The sequence below is a fragment of the Somniosus microcephalus genome, chromosome 3 (genome assembly GCF_052327205.1).
Source record: "Somniosus microcephalus isolate GS21.2 chromosome 3, FLI_Smic_1.0, whole genome shotgun sequence".
NCBI classification, from domain to species: domain Eukaryota; kingdom Metazoa; phylum Chordata; class Chondrichthyes; order Squaliformes; family Somniosidae; genus Somniosus; species Somniosus microcephalus.
This window is the reverse complement of record NC_140989.1, coordinates 182,003,835-182,025,127: the sequence shown is the minus strand read 5'-3', so window position 1 is coordinate 182,025,127 and position 21,293 is coordinate 182,003,835. Positions and strand designations below refer to the sequence as shown.

General features: G+C 46.4%; 1 protein-coding gene across 1 annotated transcript in view; it reads right to left on the bottom strand.

The window, feature by feature from the left end:
- plg (plasminogen) overlaps positions 1-21,293 on the bottom strand; it is a 165,876-nt gene that overhangs the window by 19,880 nt on the left and 124,703 nt on the right. Inside the window, exons 11-13 of the mRNA XM_085981996.1 lie at positions 10,975-11,174; positions 3,720-3,868; positions 784-880 (exon numbers count right to left, since the gene is read on the bottom strand). Coding sequence (XP_085838122.1) covers positions 784-880; positions 3,720-3,868; positions 10,975-11,174 — 446 coding nt within the window. The remainder of the gene's footprint in view (positions 1-783; positions 881-3,719; positions 3,869-10,974; positions 11,175-21,293) is intronic.

Sequence of the window (21,293 nt, the reverse complement as noted above, 5' to 3'; positions counted from 1 at the left end):
GGACAAGCAGTCTGACAATTTAGAGACAGTGCAGGGGTCAAGAGGGGTGGTGGTGAGGTAGAGCTGGGTGTCGTCAGTGTACATGTGGAAACTGACGCTGTGTTTTCGGATGATGTCGCCAAGGGGCAGCATGAAGATGAGAAATAGGAGGGGGCCAAGGATAGATCCTTGGGGGACACCAGAGGTAATGATGCAGGAACGGGAAGAGAAGCCATTGCAGGTGATAGATAAGACTGGAACCAGGAGAGTGGTTGTTTACAGACCCTTAAGAATGATTTTAACGCCTGTTTCTGAGTTTAACTGCATGAGCACGGGATTCATGGAGGTTGGGTGCCTCGCCTGTGTAGGGGAGGCAGAAACTCAGTGGCCATTGGTGAGTTCATTCATTGACAGCTGAGAAAAGCACATAAGTACTGCAAAAATTCAAATGTTAAATTCGGCAGAGCCTCTGCGCTACCCGCATTTCTGGGTTTCCCGGGCAGTTACATAACCGCCTCCCACTCCCTCCCCGCCTTCCAGTAAATATCGGGGCCAATGTGAATGACGAAGGATACATTCTAGCTTTCTTGCCTGCGAGCAGTGCAATAGCCTGAGCAACGGGTCATGTAAGGACAGTGAGCCGGAAACACCTATCAGAATGTAGGGGAAGTATATCACACGCCTCAACTAGTGACTGTTCCCATACTTCAACAAAGGGAACAGCGTCACCCAGAGATATGTTGTCACGATTAGCGAACGTCATTTGTGAAGTGTACACACAGCTAATGCAGAAGTAGAATTTACCGCAGGTGGGAATGTCATCGCAGTAATCGTATTGTTTATTGGAATCCGTCGTGTAACACCATGGGCCGTTGACATCACCATCTGGATTCCTGCAATACTACATTTAAACACGAACGTATTAGACCAACAACAACATCACCTTGCATTTATAGAGCACCTTTAATGCAGCAAAAACATCCCAAGATGCCTCACAGGAGCGTTATCAGACCAACTTTGACACCGAGCCACGAAAGGAGATATTAGGACTCAGAGGGTGGTGAACCTGTGGAATTCTCTAGTGCAGACGGCTGTGGAGGCCAAGTCACTGAATATATTTAAGAAGGAGATAGATAGATTTCTAGACACAAAAGGCATCAAGGGGTATGGGGAGAGAGCGGGAATATGGTATTGAGATAGAGGATCAGCCATGATCATATTGAATGGCGGAGCAGGCTTGAAGGGCCGAATGCTGCTCCTATGTTTCTATGACAGGTGACCTAAAAGTTGGTCTAAGAGGTAGGTTTTAAGGAGCGTCATAAAGGAGGAGTGAGAGGTAGAGAGACGGAGAGGTTTAGGGAGGGAATTCCAGAGCTTAAGGCCCAGGCAGGTCCGTCAAGCATAACCAACCTCGTAAGCTTGTGGAATCAATTGACTGACAGCAGTAGATTAGAATGTTGTTTAAATTGATACTTTTTTTTTGTAATGATTTAAACAACCAGGCAACTCTATTGTAGATGATCTTATCTTCACCTGACTATTCAGACCACTTTCTTCTGGTGCCACATGTAAGTTTTGCTCTTCGATTTTGTATCTTCCCTGCTTTATCATTGCCATGTTAGGGTGACAGTGATGAGAAGCAAAGATTGGGGCATAGTTATTGTTTGCAAGTCAGTAATTATACTCTACACGTTATTGAAATTTATGAATTCCCTCCTAGTTTACCTTTTTTTTTAAAAAGTTGCCTTTGAATTTGATGAGAGGCGTTCCCATTATGCCTCTTTAGTAGAAATGTTGGATCCGAAGAAATATCAATCTACCCAGGACATCACTAATTACTGAAATACTTACTGAGGTCAAGCATTGAACAGAAATGTAAACCAAAGTAACCTGAATGACAAAGGTGGGTGTAACAAGGGGGGTGAAATCAGACATGGGCAAAACAGCTGGAATTGCTTTCGGTGCCAGTTATAGGTCACGCCCGATAATCAGTATTATTGAAGTCAACGGAGCTGAATATTGGGTGGGCCGTATAACGGGCAACCAATGCAATTCCGCCTGTTTTGCGTCCCCGCCCATTTACAATTTCATCCACCCACCCCCACCCTGCTAATCCCTGTGGATCTGATCGGGCTGACATACAATTCCTGGGAAATAGCCAGTTCCTGGTCATTCGGTTGCTGTCTGTTTAGAACCCTAGGGCAATTTATTACAGTGCGTCTTATACTTTCTGTCAGCTTTGGTGGTTTGCGCAGTCTGGGGGGAAATCCGTGGTCTTTACTGTTTCCATCAATTTCTTTTGTGCATCTCTGAACGGGTTCACGACTGCCAACCAAAGGAATTTCACTTGAATGTACCAACAGTCAACCAGCAGAGGACATGAAACCCCATCCCCAGTAGTAAAAATCCAACTCAGCTCAGGTCACGTCACAAACTATGTTCAGATCGGAAGACGTTAGGTTCCAAAGCTTTTAGTCGGTATGATTAAGTTGCGGTCGTCCGCTTATGGAAAAGTTGAAGACATCTGAAGGGTGTATCAACAACAACTTTCATTCATATAATGCCTTTAGCATAGTAAAATGTCCCAAGGCAATTCACAGGAGCGATTATCAAACAAATTATGAGACCGAGTCACATAGGTAGATATTAGGGCAGGTGACCGAATGCTGGGTCAAAGAGGCAGGTTTTCAGGAGCGTCTTAAAGGAGGAGAGAGAGGTGTAGAGAGGCGGAGAGGTTTTAGGAGGGAATTCCAGAGCTTAGGGCCTAGGCAGCTGAAGGCACGGACACCAATGGTGGAGTGAAGAAAATTAGGGATGTGCAAAAGGCCAGAATTGCAGGAACGTCTCACAGCAGGTACCCCAAGATTTTCTTTCTTTGAATATAATGGTAGAAAATTACAGGGTGCACACCTACAATTGTGCCCCCGTTGGGAATGTTGCATCACAGCATCAGCCCTCAGGGGCCCGGGCATTTGCCTTTTAAGCACCGCTCATTCACCATCCAACTAAAGCGCACCACTGATCTTCAGTATTGCGCTGGCACTCTATCCCAACTAAAAGTCCTTGCAACAGGAAATGCAAGCTGAAGGGACAAAATACTAGGGGAAAGGCTGATAGCGTAAGGGGGCAGCGCTTCAAAGCTCAGACTCCGAGCTCTGGAGCACGTTTACGAACAATGGAACTAATACTGCAAAGTTCACCAAATACCGCAGTTTGTCTCTATCGTTACATCAGTGACAAGGGCCGTAAATGCAGGGTTAATACTGGATGCATAAAGGCAAAGGCGACAAGTATTTAGCTTCACGCAAAGGGTTATTAGGATATGGGCTGCAGCACCATAAGTGACTATTGAAGCGGACTCAACATGACATTCGAGGGAGAATGAGGCAGACCCTCGAAGGATATTAAAAGATGTGGAGAGAGCAGGGCGGTGGGAGTCCTTTAAGTCGCTCTAACGTAGACCTAGCACTGGCAGACACGATGGGTCGAATGTAGCAGCATTTCTATAAGAAGACGATCTGTTTTTCAGCCTCCTATAGCCACTAGATCTCCCAACTCCTGCTCTGTGTGCTTCTTGTTCTTTTGTAAAATCTTTCTACAGGAGGGGGTGTTCTATCAGTACAGGGTGGCGGTTGTGATAAAAAAGGATAGGCCAGGATGAAACAACTGAAATGCAATCGCTGAAACATTACACTATCTCAGCCGAGGACTAGTTTCTGCAGGCTATACGGCCAACTCACATTGCTGTCCAGTCCAGCGTTAGGGTGTGACTGAGGAGTGTTGCTGCTGTGAAAATGGGGGGACGTCACTGACCAAGCCTGGCATGTCCTGCCACTTGAAGTGGTTGATCTTGTCCCACGATATGTCACTCCATTATTTATTAGGCAATCTGGCAAAATATAATTAACACAGAGGAAAAAATTACTTCCGTCTCTTTCATCGCAGCATCTCTGAGGTAGGGGGGTCATTATTGCGCTGAGAAACCCAGACGATATAAAACAAAACTATGGCCGGAATTTTCCTGTTGCTGCGGGTTTGGGGGCGGGTCAGCAGTAAAAATGCCAGAAATAGTGAGCGCGTCGGGAACCCACCGTCATTCTGCCACCTCACGCATTTAACTCGGGCGGCTTTGAAGGCGCGACACGGACTCGATCCGCAGAGGCGGGCAACCTCATTGAAATTATTAAGTGCTTGTTTACAGACCCTTAAGAGTGATTTTAACACCTGTTTGAGTTTTACTGCAGGAGCACGTGATTCATGGAGGTCGGGTGCCTAGCTTGTGAAGGGGAGGCGGAAACTCAGTGGCCATTGGTGAGTTTATTCAATGACAGCTGAGAAAAGCACATAAATACTGTAACGTTACACCTCATTATTTGCCTCACAGGAAAGGCTCTTGCTCTCTCAATTTTGTCCACAGCTTGCAGGTCATTTTGAAACCGCGGAAGCTACTCTCACCACATTGTTACTCACTATCACAACACTGAGGGATTGGCCCAGATCTGATCTCCACTTTACCTGCCATCTACTACAACAGCATGGGTGCCGCTTATACTGTCTCACCTTGGTCCTCAGAATTGGACCAAGATGAGCCCCACTACCAACAACACCAGCCATACCACCAGCAGCAGCAACCACAACAGCCGCCTTCTTCTCAATGACCTGATGCTCCACAGGAGAGAGGGGGGGCACCATAGGACTGCAGGGCACCGGAGGTGATACTCCCAACACAGGGTTATACAGGCAGAGGATGAGCTTCCTCAACATGACTGAGCAGTAGTGCTTCAGGAGACTCAGACTATCGCACCAGGTCATCACAGACATTTGTAGCTTGCTGGAACAAGACCTGCTGCCCAGAGGTCCTGGTGGACACTTCTTACCAGTGGCTGTCAAAGTCAACACTGCCCTCAACTTCTTCGACTCAGGCTCCTTCCAGGGATCTGCAGCAGGGATCTGCAGCAGACATTTGCAGGATCTCGCAGTCGGGTGCCCACAGATGCATCACTCAGGTGATCAATACCATGTTTCACAAGTCAGGCTCTTATGTACTTTGCCACTGATGAAGCCAGTGTTACTGAGTGGGCGCTTGGCTTTGCTGCTCTGGCTGGCTTCCCACTGGTGCAGGGCATTATCAATTGCACACATGTTGCCATGAAGGCACCCCATCATCACCCAGGATCACCCAGGAGTGTTTGTGAACCGCAAGGGCTTCCAGTCATCAATGTGCAGCTGTAACCATAAAAAGATGATTATGCATGTGTGCACCAAATTCCCTGGCAGCTGTCATGACTCTTTCGTGTTGCACCAGTCCACCCTCCCTCAGCTCTTTGCACCTCCAAACACACTTACTGGCTGGCTGCTTGGAGACGTGGCTCATGACACCCTTTAGGAGGCCAAGTACTGAGGCCAGGAGTGCTACAATGAGAGCCACATCTCCACCAGATGTGTCATAGAGCAAGCAATAGGCATGTTGAAGATGTGCTTCAGATGCCTTGACAGATCTGGAGGAGCCCTTCAGTACGCATCAGCCAGGGTCTCCAAAATCATCGTTATCTGCTGCGGCCACACAACATAGTGCAGCAGTGAGGATTGGAGCTGCAGGAGGAGCAAGGCGCACAGCGCACAGCCTCTTCAGAGGAGGAGGAGGATGAGGAGGAAGCTGAGATGCAGATGCCACCAGCAGCGGTGCACATTGCTGCCCGGGAGGCCCGGGATGGCCTCATCATGGCCAGATTTACTTAACTTGCTCCAATGCTGCCACATGCTGTACTAAGTTCCCCCCCAACAACACCATAATGCATCTCTACAATGACCAAGCCATTCCTCTCACCCAAAGCCCCAATGCTCCAGGTTAAGTAATATCTCACCATTCACTCCAAGTGACAAAGCCACTTCCAAGATTTGAGGTAAAAATGGACAAGACCCAAAAGTGGTGCAAAGAAAAACATTTATGTGTGTCATCAAAATAACTGAAACGTAACACTAACATTCTTTCATATACCCATGTGCAAACCTGTGTCCATTTACTTTTGTGTCATTTTTCTTTTCCGAGTGCTTCGACGAAATGCAGCCCCTGTGGCTTCAGCTGAGGTAGAGGCAGGCTGCTCACTTCCCTGCTGCAACTCGTAAGACACTTTTGGCGGACGTCCTCTGAATTTTCTGATGGCCCTGCGACTGTGCAGGGGCAGACTCGGCCATCGGGTTCCGAGGAAGCATGTGGGGCTCTGACTGAGGGGGAGGCAATGGGGGAGAAGTGGGAGTGCTTTGAGAAGAGCCCCAACTTCCATGTCCTCTCTCATCATCATCCCTCTCATGGGCCACCCGCACTTCCCTGCTAGCAAGGAGCTGGCGAGCACCTTGCTGCACAGCAGTGGCCCAAGTCATTGTTTACATCCCTCCTTGAGAGGAGGTCTATGAGTGCCTGCCATCTGTTGTCCATAGCTAGCATGTTCTCGTTGGACTGGTGCATTTTCTGTCCATGCAGGTGATCATCCTTTCCATGGAAGAGCACATCATTGCCATCTCCTGTGACATGGTGGTGCTCATGTTGGAGATGGTCTCCTCCATTCTTTAACCATTTGCAGACATCGCAGCTGAGAAAGATGCCAGAGCCTCATGCAATAGTTCCTGCCCCTCCAAGATCACCCTCTTTCTCGATGGCCCCCGAGGTTCAGCATCTGCATGCAGCTCAGCAGAGCTTGGAGCGTCCTGTGCCCTCCCGGCTAGGAGTCTCCACCTCTGTCCCTGTCAACACCACCTGCTCTTGCTCACTTGTGAACTGTGAGACACCAGATGACAACTCTATTCTATGGCGAAAAGGACCCACCGAGGTGTGCATATCTGCCTGATGCTGGGTGAGCTTGGGTCTGCCATCGGTGCACCCTCAGAGGCTGGAGGCTGCTCTGAGGAGTCGTCTTCCTCCTCCGGCTGGATAGTGGTGTGGGGGCGGAGGCAGTTGATGGACCTGTGGGAGAGTAAGGAGATGAATTAGAAGTGTTATAATAAGAATGTGTAATGTTACTCTTATGCACATGATGACATTTCACTGACTGCTGACATGAGTCACCATATGGGTGACTGTTGCATGCCATGTGGCTTTAGCAGACGTGATTCTGTCACCAGGTTGCTGGGATGTGGCCCTCTCTCCGTCTCTCACTGCCAGCATCTCTCAAGCTCCTGAAATTCCTAGAGCCGCCTCCTCTGCTGCTGTCAGATGTGCAATAACTGGAGGGCAACCTCCAGTTCTCTCCCTGTTGTTGTAGGCTCTCTTCTCCTGCAAGGAGGGAAAGAAGAGAAGTTTGAGTGAGAGTGATGGAATGAGTGTAAGGAATGGATGGGTTACATCTGTAGAGGGTGACTATGAGGGAGTGGGGTGCCAATGCCAAATGGCCTCCTTCTGTGGTGTTACTTGGTATGATTGCATTCGGATGAGGGCGCGTGTGAGGAGTGGTTAGTCAAATGGGGAAGTGAGTATGTACATAGAGAGAGAAGGATGGGTGGATGTGCAAGGTATGTTGGTGTAATGATGTGCAGGACTAGGCGTGGGAAGGCAGTGATGGGGATGTGCTTACAGGCACATCAGGATGAGGGTGAGTGTGGCATTGCACTCACCTTTCTTGACCTCATGAGATCATTGAATCGTTTCCTGCACTGGATCCAGGTGCTCCTCAGCACATCCCTGCTGTTGACCTCCTCAGCAATATCCAGCGAGGCTCTCTTCAGTGCTTGTGGAGGTCTCATTTGCCTGTCATCAGGGAAGAGGACCTCCCTGCGTGCTCTGACAGCCTCCACAAGAGTATACAAGGAAGAATCCGAGAACCGGGGTGCAGCCCTCTGCCTTTGGCTATCCATGTTTCAGAAGTTTTATCTCTCCTGTGGCCCTTCATTCACACCTTCCACCCTCCTCTGGAAACCTTCAAGTGAGTTGAGTGCAAGGCTGCTTTAAATATGGCCGCTGGAAACAAGTCCTCGATGATGTCATCAGACCGGCACCACTTAATAGGGTCAGGAAACACGCATGACTCAATTGGGGCCATTAAGTGAAAGTTACTCTGAGCAGCGTGTTGCGCAGAACATCACGTTTCAGACCTGCTATGCCGCCAGAACGCACCCAACCCGAAGCAAAGGTCAAAATTCTGGCCTATGTCTTTTTTCATTTAAAAGGGTATAAATCAGGGCAGTGTGGAACAGTGGGATGCCAGTTTGCACATATGGGTCCTCTCAGATTGAGTTCCGAGTCCAAGCCTATCATAGGGAGGGAAGCAAAAATCAGAGCATAAGTCGTAAAGGGCCAGTTTTATCAAGAGGGTCAATGGCAGAGGCCTGGGAGCAGGTCATGTGCCTGCCCTTTCATTTGGGAATGGAGCATAGTGTGGGGGAACCTAAAATCAGGGAGTAGACAATAAATCCATACAATAAAAAGAGGTCAAACAAACCAACTAGTACCTCAGGATACGAGTCAAGTATGTCTGGTTCCACAAGCACCAATATTGGCCCAGAAATACGCACTGGGTACTCACGCGTAGGCCCAACGAAAGTGCCGGTTTTGTGCATGCACTGCGCATGTGCGGGAAACCGGAACTTCCGTTCCCTTGAAAGAAGGGGTTGACAGGTGGAACGCGTGCGCTGGAGAGGCAGCGCGTGCGCATCGAACTTACATTTTTTTTGCAGTGTTTCTCCGGGAGGGTAAGTCTCCAGCAGTTACACTTTTAAAAAGCAGGTGCAAGGCCTGCTTTTAACAAGGTAAGTGGTGAATTAATTAAAATTAAAACATTTTTTCTACAGGTTTATTATTTTTAAATACTTTAAAGAAAGGTAAGTTTATTTTTAGCCCCATTAGAAAATGTAATTAATTTTTTCAAAAATTTAAATTATTGTTTCAAATAGTTATTTCATGTAATTTATCGTTATTTTTAAAATGTGATGTTTTTTAAAAATTTTTTTGAAGTTTTAGTTATGTTTTGGGGCTTATAGTATTTATAGGTTTGACAGCTCTTCCTGTCAAATTTATGAATGAAGCATTCCCTGCTACCATTGGCTCTCCATGGCCCACGTGATCCTAGGGGACGCTTCGAACTAACTGCGCCCCTGGGATACGCAAGCACTGCGTGCCAGCAGTTGGAGGAGGCCCAGGATCTGAATCTCATGCGGGCCCACAGCTCAACGGCCGGCGCGCTAGGTAAGTGCAAGTCGGAAGCTTGCACCCGCGGGAAGCCTCCGACCCGAATTTCTGGGCCATTATTTTATTATTCCAGGTTACATGTATAAACATGGTGGAATTACTATAGAATGTACGCACATGACCTGTTGGAATTTGTCCCATGCACTCTTCTAGTGCATTGCAGTCTGGCCCAGATGCTTTAATCTTACTGTAATTGTGTTACATTTACAACAATCAATATAATTCCACTCATCCTGTTCATGGACGGGTAGGCATAGATAGGTATTGCTGTCAGTTAAAAACAAAAATGGGTTATTTTACTTTCAGAGCCAAATTTTTTTTAACGATAGAAGCAGAGGGGAGATGAGGAGACGTTGTTTTACGCAGCGAGTTGTGGTGATCTGGAATGCGCTGCCTGAAAGGGTGGTGGAAGCAGATCCATTAATAACCTTCTAAAGGGAATTGGATAAATACTTGAAAAAGGAAAGTTTGCAAGTCGATGGGGAAAGAGCAGGGGGGAGTGGGACTAATTTGATAGCTCGACCAAAGAGCTAACACAAGCACCAAAGAGTTCTGCTTGAAGTTCACGTACACCTTCACTGAACTATGACCAGAGTATCTTGTAATGGAAATCATCCATACTAGAGTATTTTAAGCTTCCTTTTTAAAGCCACCCACTCTTGACACACACTCTTTGGCATGTTTAGTTTTAAAAGCTTTTACTTAAAATTTGTGGATTTGATCACATTTCTAATCATAAGAAAGTCTGTGGGGTAAATTTTACGAGGGGGCCTTACTGGCGGAGGAGGGGGTAAATAGCTGGTATAATTAGTAGCTCTACTGGCCAACCCTCGGACAGGGAAAGGGTCAGAACTCAAATTAGCAACATCCTGTCCTGATGCAGGACAACAGGAAGGAAAGGCACATGTTGAAAGCCAATGGTAAGATTTGTAGAGGGAGACAGGCAAGGACCGAAGTCGACTAATGGGACAATGTGACATGTTTTGTTATTTTCGGCTGAAATTAAGTTAAAGAGAGGTGACATTTGCTGTAACGATTACTCTGTTACACATTCACTGGCTGACTGCAAAATAAATCAGCTTAACAAATCAAATTTGGCCTCATCTCTCTATATGATTAATCAATCCACCTTTTTGGATGACTGGGGAACTACACACGAGGATATGTATGAGGATCATAATATCCACTTCATATAATATGGGGGTCTCATTGTTATGTTCCCGGGTCATGCTATTATATAACTAGATATTGGGCAGTTTGGGCAAACTCCTGAACATAAAGAAGGCAGGTTCACTTATGGGAGTGCCCGTTGATGCCAAACCCGAGAGAAGATCTGGAGTAGACCTAAAATTAAAGCAAGGACCACGGTCACGTATTGATGGTTTAATTTCAATAAGATATTAGTGCTTGCTACCTACATCTCCTTTTGTCTATGTCTACTATTGTGACATCTATAATGTTAGTTTATGTGGTATTTACTTCTTTGAGTATATTTCACCTGAAATAGATTCAATTTTAGCACACTTATCATATTGTACAGTGTTGATTTTAAGCTCTAACTGTTACAGTCGTCCATGGAATAGTGCCTTAAAATTGAAGTCATTCTTTAATTTATAATTTAATTGTCAACCATTTTATAAATGCAGACTTGATGTAATACAGAACTGATGTAACAAGTTACTTAAGCAGTTAAAAAATGCCCAGATTAATTTTTTGTTGAAGAAATGCTGCAATGTTTTGTAGTTTGTTGTAATACAATGACAATGCTTTTGTGATGATTGAATGTATTACTTCCCAATGAAGTTATGTCTAATTACCTGGTTCATCAGTAGATGCTTGAGGTGCCTCACTGTCTCCTGGTGACATCCCATCTGTAGGAATGACAACGGGGGGTTGAGTTTGTACGGTAGTACACTTTGCAATCCTGCAGTATTCCCATCGGACTGAGGGATCAGTTGTAAAGCACCAAGGTGCCCTATCATGATCAGGATTTCTACAAAGATTGCTAACCAGTCCCCTGTAGATTGAAAATAAAAAAGAATCAACAATCCCTCATGGCTAGATTTCTGCCGCATCTAATTTCATTCCTTGCCTTGTCCTGGAGGGGAACCTTTCAGCACTTCATTCTTTTCATGGTGCTTATCTTGAAAGATTCAGTATTTCCCTAGGCCTCATTTTGAAGGTGATGCCTTTCCTTAAGATGTTTGATCTAGAGGCATACTTACCAGATCTAGAAAAGTCTTACATATAGCACTTATCCATAAAGAAATATAATTGGAATTTTTGTCACAATGGAGCATTTTGCATTTCAGAATGGAATCGGAACGGTTACAGCACGGAAGGAGGCCATTCGGCCTGTCGAGCCCGTGCCGGCTCTCTGCAAGAGCACTTCAGCTAGTCCCACTCCCCCGTCCTTTCCACGTAGCCCTGCAATTTTATTTCTTTCAGGTAAACATAGAAACATAGAAGATAGGAGCAGGAGTAGGCCATGCAGCCCCTCGAGCCTGCTCCGCCATTCAATGCGATCATGGCTGATCATCCAAATTCGGTACCCGGTCCCTGCTTTCTCCCCATACCCCTTGATCCCTTTAGCCTTGAGAAATATATCTGTTGTGTCGGTACCTTTCTACCTGGACACAATTTAGGACTCAGAACTCAGAGATTCAAACATGAAGTGCTTTATTCAGGAAGGAAAAGAAGTTCTGGAAAGTTCCGAACAAAGAGAGCTAAACTTAACCAAGAGAACACCCAACCATGTATCTGCTGTGACAACGCCACCACAGGTGGGAGGAGAACACACAATACATAACATATTCCGCCCCTCTTAAATGAAAGGTCCACATTATTCCTCAACAGGTAAGTTACTTTCAATGCACTCACTAACCAAGGGTAGAGGTAGACTGCCTCAAACCCTGACTTTACCCTGGGGTTTATTCTGCCCCAGTCTTGTGGGTAAGTCACTAAGCCTACAGATCCAAGCGTCTTGGAGGCCGCCGCTCCCTGACAGGATACTGGCGGTCATCGCTGGCTTCCACAGCACTAGGCATTGACACAGGCCTGGATGGAGAAGGTGCCTGTGTCAGTCGAAAGTCAGGAGTTTGCACAGGTGGAACAGTCTCTATGACTTCCTGTGTTGGAGAAGAGCACTGTGGCAAAGGATGCTGGTTTGCGGTATCATCCGTAAAAAGTTCAGGCCAACCAGCCGTTGGAGCCTCTGTGGCTGTCTCTGCTCCTAGCAACAGTTGATCTGTGTCTTCTCCAGACGATGTCCTTGGCAGTCTCAACCGTGTAAGACACAGGGCCTGTCTGCGCGATCACTGTAGCAGGAACCCATTTCGGTCCAGTGTTGTAGTTTCGAGCTAGGACGTGCTCTCCAGGGTGAAACCGTATCTCCTTGGCTCTTTTCTCTCTCTTTTCAACTTGAGCTTGTTGTTGACAATGGACAACCTGTTCTGCCCTTGGAGGTTTGAGTAAGTCAAAACTTGTACACAACTGCCTCTTCATCATGAGCGAAGCGGGGGAAGTTTTGGTTGTGGCATGCGGATCGTTCCTGTAGGACAACAGGAAGCTGTTCAGACGTTGGTGGATGGAGCCCTGACCTTGCGATGCCTTCAAGGCGTGCTTCAAAGTTTACACGAACCTTTCTACCAGGCCGTTAGTAGAGGGATGATAGGGCGCAGACCTGATGTGTTGGACACCATTCACATGCAGGAAGGTTGCAAACTCCTGTGATACAAATTGTGGACCGTTGTCACTTACGAGTTGTTCCGGTGAGCCATAACGGCTGAACATCTCACCAAGTTTCTCAATTGTTTTCTCTGCCATGGTAGACCTCATCACAGCGACCTCCGGCCACTTGCTACGACCGTCCACAACCACCATAAACATCTTCTCTTCGAAATGACCGGCGAAGTCCACATGTACTCGCTGCCACACTTCTGCAGGCCAATCCCAGGGGTGTAGGGTTGCCAGCTGTGGAACATTCCGGACCCTTTGACATGGGGAACATGTTTTGGCTTTCTCCTCAATATTTCCATCAAGACCTGGCCACCAGAAGTAGCTTCTTGCCATTTCCTTCATCCGAACCATCCCACTGTGGCCTGTATGAAGTTGTTGCAGTATAGGTTCCCTCAGAGGTGGCGGAATGATGACATGGCGTCCCCAAAGAAGACAACCTGCCTGGATGGAGAGCTCATTTCTTTTTGAAATGTAAGGTTTCAAACTAGGAGAATCTCCTATAGCTCTCCCTCGAATGACATTGTCCATTACCTCAGACAGGACTGGATCATTGCGGGTGTACCTTCGCACCTGAACTGCCGTGACAGGTGCTCCCTCCACTTGACTAAAGTAGAAGATGTCTATCTGATGAGGCTCTGGGGGAGTAAGAGGCAAGGGTAGCCTCGAGAGATCGTCTGCATTGCCGTGCAAGTCTGATTTGCGATATATGATGTCGTATGTATGTCCTGACAACAGTAAAGCCCACCTTTGCATCCTGCTTGCAGCAAGAGACGGAATTCCGGTGTGGGGCCCGAAGATTGAAGTCAATGGACGGTGGTCCGTCAGGAGTGTGAACCTTCTCCCAAACAGGTACTGATGAGATTTTCGAATTCCAAAAATGATTCCCAAGGCCTCGCGCTCAATCTGTGCATAGTTACTCTCGGCCTTGTTCAAGATGCGTGATGCGAAGGCGATAGGTTTCTCTTCACCAGAAGGCATGATGTGGGATATGACTGCTCCCACACCATATGGTGATGCATCACATGCTAGCTGCACGGGTAGCTTTGGGTCGAAGTGTGTCAGGACTTCCGATTTCAGCAATGCTTTCTTTGCTTGGGCGAAAGCTTCGTTTCACAGTTCAGTCCATTTCCATGTTTTGCCTTGACATAGCAACTGATGTAACGGCTTCAGCAATGTTGCTAATTCTGGAATAAACTTCCCATAGTAGTTAAGTAGCCCCAGAAATGAACATAACTGGCTCACATTCTGGGGTGCTGGGGCCTCCGCGATCGCCTTGACCTTTGACGGCGCCTTATGCAGGCCAATAGCGTCAATCACATACCCCAGGTACTCAACTGATGACTGAAATAATTCACATTTGTCCTTACGAACTCTGAGTCAGTACTCTTTCAGTCGTTGTAGTGTCGCATCCAAGTTCAGAAGATGATCCTCATTTGTCCCAGTGACAAGGATGTCGTCCAGGTAGCACTGGACTCCTGGCAGTCCACTCAAAATCTGATCCATTGCCCTTTGGAATAGAGCAGGGGCCGACGTAATTCCAAACGAAAGGCGGCAGTACCTGTATAGCCCCTTGTGTGTCACAATTATCAGCAGCTCCTTTGATTTGTCATCGACATGCATTTGTAGATAAGCCTGGCATAAGTCTATTTTGTTGAACTTTTGCCCTCCGGCCAGGCCCGTAAAAAGATCATCAATGAAGGGAAGAGGGTACTGTTCCGCAGACAGCACCGGGTTAATAGTCACTTTAAAATCCCCGCAGATTCGAACAGATCCATCCTTTTTCAGGACAGGAACAATGGGTGTGGCCCATTTGCTCATGCTCACAGGCTCCAGGACTCCATTCTCGACTAAGGCCTCCAAGTTAGCCTCAACTTTTGGCCTAATTGCATAGGGTACAGGTCGGGCTCTGTGAAACTTCGGCTTGCTGTCAGGTTTAATGTCCAGTCTCACGCTGATCTTATTCATGCTCCCAAGTTCCCCATTGAAGAGTTCTGCATGTTTGTTTAACACTGCAGTCAGACCTGACTCCCCTTTTGACATCATGCGGACTGCAGGCCAGTCCAGCGTGATTTTCTCTAGCCACGCATGTCCCAGTAGTGATGGGTAATTTCCATTTACCACTTATAGTGGCAGTTTTGCAGTCTGTCCGTTCAATTTAACTGTCACCTCAATGGCGTCTCTCATGGCCACAGGTTCGCCGGTATACGTCTTTAGCACAATGTTTTAGCATTTTGTTGTAGACAGTGTCTGAAACAAGGGACACAGCCGCACCTGTGTCCACCTCCATCTGCACTGATTGTCCCTCCACCAGTGGTGATACCCAGTAGCCATTTGAACCACCTGCAACTGTCAGTATGTGCACCTCTTCCTCCTCAGAGGTGTCGCTCCCCTCTGTTTTGCTTGTTCCATCATACTGCACAGAATGAACACTCCTTTTCCTCTCTTGTCCAAATACAGATATTTTGCTTTCATGCTTCCCAGCTCTGTCTGTTCTTTTTTTTACCTCTACAGGTGCGTTCAATGTGACCCTTTTTGCCACAATTTCGGCATTCCAGCTCCGTACACCAGCAGTCATTAGCGTGATGGCCCGTTTTCCCACAACGGTAACATGTGCCGTTCCGCGCACCTTTAGGCTCAGACAACACCTTGTGAACTCTTCCTGTTGGCCTTCGTAGCGAGAGGGTTTGAGTACAGGAACAAGGATGTCTTGCTGCAGTTGTACAGGGCCTTGGTGAGACCACATCTTGAGTATTGTGTGCAGTTTTGCTCGCCTTATCTGAGCAAGGATGTTCTTGCCATGGAAGGAGTTCAGCGAAGATTCACTAGGCTGATACCTGGGATGGCAGGAATGATGTATGAGGAGAGATTGGATCGATTGGGCTTGTACTCGCTGGAGTTTAGAAGAATGAGAGGGGATCTCATCGAAACTTATAAAATTCTAACAGGACTAGACAGACTAGTTGCTATCATATTATGATCGCTCCGACTCAAGGGGCCTCGTACAACAAGATTGTTAATTAATCCTTTCTCGTTACATAATACCCAGTCTAAGATGGCCTGATATCTGGTTGGTTCCTCGACATATTGGTCCAAGAAACCATCCCGTAAACATTCCAGGGATTCCTGCTCCACAATATTGTTACTAATTTGGTTAGCCCAATTTATATGTAGATTGAAGTCACCCATGATGACTGCTGTGCCCTTATTGCACGCTTCTCTAATTTCCCTTTTAATGCCATCCCCAACCTCAGCATTACTGTTTGGAGGTCTATATATCACTCCCACTAACGTTTTCTGCCCCTTGGTATTTCTCAGTTCTACCCATACAGATTCCACTCCCTTTTGAAAGCCACAATTGAGTCTGTCTCCACCACCCTTCCAGAAAGTGCATTCCAGATCTTAACCATTCGCTGCGTAAAAAAGTTTTTTCTTACGTCGCCTTTGGTTCTTTTGCCAATCACCTTAAATCTGTGTCCTCTGGTTCTCGACCCTTCTGCCAATGGGAACAGTTTCCCTCTATCTACTCTGTCCAGGTCCCTCATGATTTTGAACACCTCTATTAAATCTCCTCTCAATCTTCTCTGCTCTAAGGAGAACAACCCCAGCTTCTCCAGTCTATCCATGTAACTGTTTAAGTTAGTTTTAATGGATGTGCTCATTTAAGAAGTTGGGGGGGGCACTTGCTACCTTTTGATTCATGCCATCCCCATTAATTAAGTTTCAACCAATAATGAATGAGAACTTTGGGCTTTAACCTATAGCCTCCACACACCACGGTCCCTGCTGAGCAGGCCGGGGCACGCCTGCACGCGCACACACAGACCAAGGCCACCCAACAAGCGGCTGCTAGGAGGCGCGCATGCGCACTCACAACCCACCCGACAGGGGGGGGGGAGAAAACTTGAATGGATAGCAATTGTAGAACGAAATGAACTGAGGATGAAACAGTGGCTGTGTTATCATTCATACAATAAGGGAAGACTACATGAACCTAGAAAATGCCTTGATGCCACAATTTCCTCAAAATGCTTATTCACCGTTTGCACTTCACAGTTTAAGACCATTCAATGAGTCACTAATAACAAAACTCAGTAGTTGCATATATTTTGTAATAATCATTGTGGGGATATGGGTGTCACTGGCAAGGCCAACATTTATTGCCCAGCCCTAGTTGCCCTTGATATGGTGGTGGTGTTGAGCCTTGTTCTTGAACTGTTTCAGTCCATGTGGTGAAGGTACTCCCACAGAGCCGTTAAGTAGGGAATTCCAGGATTTTGACCCAGCGATGATGAAGGAATGGTGATATATTTCCAAGTCAGGATGGTGTGTGACTTGGAGGAGAACTTGGAAGTGGCAGCTGCCCTTGTCCTTCTAGGTGGTGGAGGTCGCTGGTTTGGGAGATGCTGTCCTGATGCAGTTTTGAAGGTATTTCAACGGCTTCTAATCAGACAGTTTGATAATGGGAATATGCCAAAGTGTTCAAAAAATTCTTAGTAACAGCTATTCACTTATCTCTTTTATTCCAGATATTAGTTAACGGTGAGTTGTTGATTGGTCTCAAAGCTAGAAAGTGACGGTGAACCATGAACAAGTATTCACAGGGAATTGTGGGACTGTTAGCAAGAAATTGTGGTGTGAGAGTAAGCAATCAGGGGATAAAATCATTACTGAAACAGTATTTGTGGGAAAAAATGTCACATTGAGGAAGAAGATGTGCAAAGAGCATGACTGGTTGTGAGAAATTACACAATGAGAGTTCAACTGATTGTGTGGCAATGCAGAATGAGACTGAAATCTGGCAGCAAACACAAGATGAAGACAATCACTAAATGACCATTAATGAGAAGCTCAATATTTCCACATCAATGGGATTTTCATATTTAACAAGAGGCCCCAATGACCAGTCACACAGAGCACCAAATATTAACCTATGGGATTGCATGTTGACTGTTTGTTGTGCCTGCTTTCAATATCACTGTCAAAGATCTGAGGACAAGATAGTTGTTCACAGGCACTGACAACCATAAAGACATCCCCATTTTTAGTGGGTTGTTAAGAAATAAAGGAGCAAGTCAGAGAGGAAATAACGGAGTAAAACAAAAATAATAGAGTGCAGGAGAAAGGAAAAGACAGCAGAAAGAGGGAAACCAGAGGGGTGGGGGTGGGGGGGTGGGTGGAGGGAGAGTAGTGGACTGGAGGAAACGAAGGCAGAAACAAAAACACAAGGAGGGAGATGATGAGAACACATGAGTAGAGAGAAAGGAAGAATGTACAAGAGACGGAAAGTAAGAGAATTATAGTAATCTGGGATGTAATGTTTAAGTTATCCACCAGATGGAGCCAAAGATTAAGGGATCATATTCACCAGTGTTTAAGGTAATGTCCTGGTACACCAGTTAGTATGGTAATGTGGCATGGCATTATGGGTATGACTCAGAGGGGTTCCTCCATCTTGCATCGTGCAGTTAGAAATACTGTGTTTTGCTTGCAGCCTGTAAGAGCTATGTTTCTTTGCTACACCGTGTAATAAACAGTTGGGTTTTGTTCCTTAAGATCTCGCTTATCTCAGTTTTGGACCTTACCACTTGGATATCACAAGAATACAAGGAGAGAGATGTTGAGAAACTAGGTAATGTAAACAGTGACTGAGTGTTCATGTGTAGTCATTCGGTCTTGCTACAATTGTACAGGGCCCTGGTGAGATCACACCTGGAGTACTGTGCACAGTTTTGGTCTCCTTATCTAAGGAAGGATATACTTGCCTTGGAGGCAGTGCAACGAAGGTTCACTTGATTGATTCCTGGGATGAGAGGGCTGTCCTATGAGGAGAGATTGTTTAGAATGGGCCTATACTCTCTGGAGTTTAGAAGAATGAGCGGTGATCTTATTGAAACATATTAGGTGTGAGTGCGCTCGGGGTACTCATGCATCTGGCCATTGGAAATGCCGGCGTTCAGCATGAACAGCGCATGCGGGGAACGCCGGCATTTCCAGACCTCGAGCGCGTGCGACTGCACAGGCAGCGCTTGCGCAGTGAACTTCGTAGATTTCATTCATGAAATCCGTGAGGGTAAGTCCTCAGAAGTTACACTTGAAAAAAGCAAGTGTAAAGTGGTTCATTGGCTGCGGAGGAAGAAACATTTTATCGTGGAGCTTCTGAAATGCAATATTTTTGTTTGGGAAAGGGAGGGAAGTTATTTTAAGAAATTCTAAGTAAGTTTTAAAGTTAAAATTTTTTTTTTTTTTTAAAGGGTTTTCAGAACGGTAGGTAGAAGGAGCAATTGTGGCTGTGTGAATGGAATGTGAGAATGAGTTATGTATGTATGTCCACATATATTCCTTTACGTATATGTATGTATGTTTTATATTCCTTTACTAATGTGTATGAATGTATGTTTTTAATTATGATTTTCAAATAAGTTACTTTCTCTGAAAGTCATAACTAAATAATACATTCATACACATAAGTAAAGGAATATATACATAACACGCAAAGGAATATATACAGACATACATACTTTCAGAAGCTCCACGATAAGAAATATCTTCCTCCGCAGCCTCTGGAGCAACTGTACCCATGCTTTTTTCATGTGTAAGTTGTAAGGACTTGACCTCACTGAAAGCAGTAATGAAAGCGGCGAATTATACTGCGCACGCGCTGCCTGTGCAGTCGCACGCGTTCTGCCTCTGAACCCCTTCGTTCAGAGGACAGGAAATGCCGGTTTTCCCCAAAAGCACTGTGCATGCTGAAAACCGGCATTTCATCCGGCCAGATGCGTAAGTACCCCGACCGTACTCGCGCAGTTGGAAGGGAATTACTGGGCCAACATTTTACATGTCAATAAAATGAAAAATTTAACAATTGCACGACTTGCCCCCTCGCATCTGCGACTGAGGGTCCAAGGAGGTACATTGCGCAAGAGGTCATCATCGTACGTATCCTCACACTGTTCCCTTTGGGGAACTGTATGAAGTGGTGGAAGGATTTATGGCCGTGATTAACGCTCATTCCGTGACCGTAACCATCTTTGAACCAGCCATTAGGGTGGTTAGTCCTATGGCGGGAGGGTTTTACGGGCTCCCACAACCCATCTGAGGGGGGGGGGCCACCAACACCCACGGACGCAAGTATCCCGCTGGATGTCCACCCAGAATTTAAAGTTGGAACTCCGACTCCACTTGCCGGGACTGTCTGGAGTGGGGTTCAAAACCCTACTCCTTCTGGCCCAGCGGCGGGGATGCTTACTGCTACGCAAAAGGCCCACTCCGCACAAAAGGTGACACCCATACGTTTCCTGCGCCTTTTCCCTCCCCGTGACTGGAGCCCTATGCTGCCATTTCACGTTGCTAATCGGATTGGGCCTTTGTCATAGCGGTAGGATCCCCGCCGCTGGGCCAGATCAGGGTAGGGTTTCGAACCCCGCTCCAGACAGTCCCGGCAAGTGGAGTCGGAGCTCCGGCTCTAAATTCTGGGTTGACATCCAGTGGGATATTTGCGTCCGTGGGTGTGGGTGGCCCCCCCTCCTTGTATAGCTTGTGGGAGCCCGTAAAACCCTCCCGCCATAGGACTAACCGCCCTAATGGCTGGTTCAAAGATGGTTACGGTCACGGAATGAGCGTTAATCACGGCCATAAATCCTTCCGCCACTTCATACAGTTCCCCAAAGGGAACAGTGTGAAGACACGTATGACGACGACATTGCTAAATAAATAAATGGAATTAAAAAAATTCTTTTAGGGCTTTTAAAAGTCTTTAAATTGCTTTAATTCTCTTTAAAACTACTTCAGATTACTCAAAATAATGTAAACATTTTAAAAAGTTTATAAAAGTTACCAAAATCTTCAAAAAACTTCCAAAAACCTATTTAAACTGCTGCTTTGCATGTAAAAATCCTTAGCAGCTTGACAGAAACATTGGGGGCGTGTCCAGTGAAACTGAGACCTCAAGGGGCGTGTCTCACTTACACTGCACGCTCCTGGCTTCGCGTTGGCTGCACTCCTGGGCGGCGTGACGTCATACGCTGCCCGGGATTCTTCTTTTTCATTCACCAAGTCCAGGCGTCCCTGGAGCTGATCGTCAGTAGCGCGGGGTAAGTGTAAATACGGGGCTTGCACGCGCTGCAAGCCCCGTTCTGGAATTTCTGGGCCATTAGATTCTGAAGGGGATTGACAGGGTAGATGCTGAGAGGTTGTTTCCCCTGGCTGGAGTGTCTAGAACTAGGGGGCATAGTCTCAGGATAAGGGGTAGGCCATTTAAGATGGAGATGAGGAAGAATTTCTTCACTCAGAGGGTTGTGAATCTTTAGAATTCTCTGCCCCAGAGGGCTGTGAATGCTGAGACTTTGAGTATATTTAAGGCTGAGATAGATAGATTTTTGGACTCATGGGGAATCAAAGG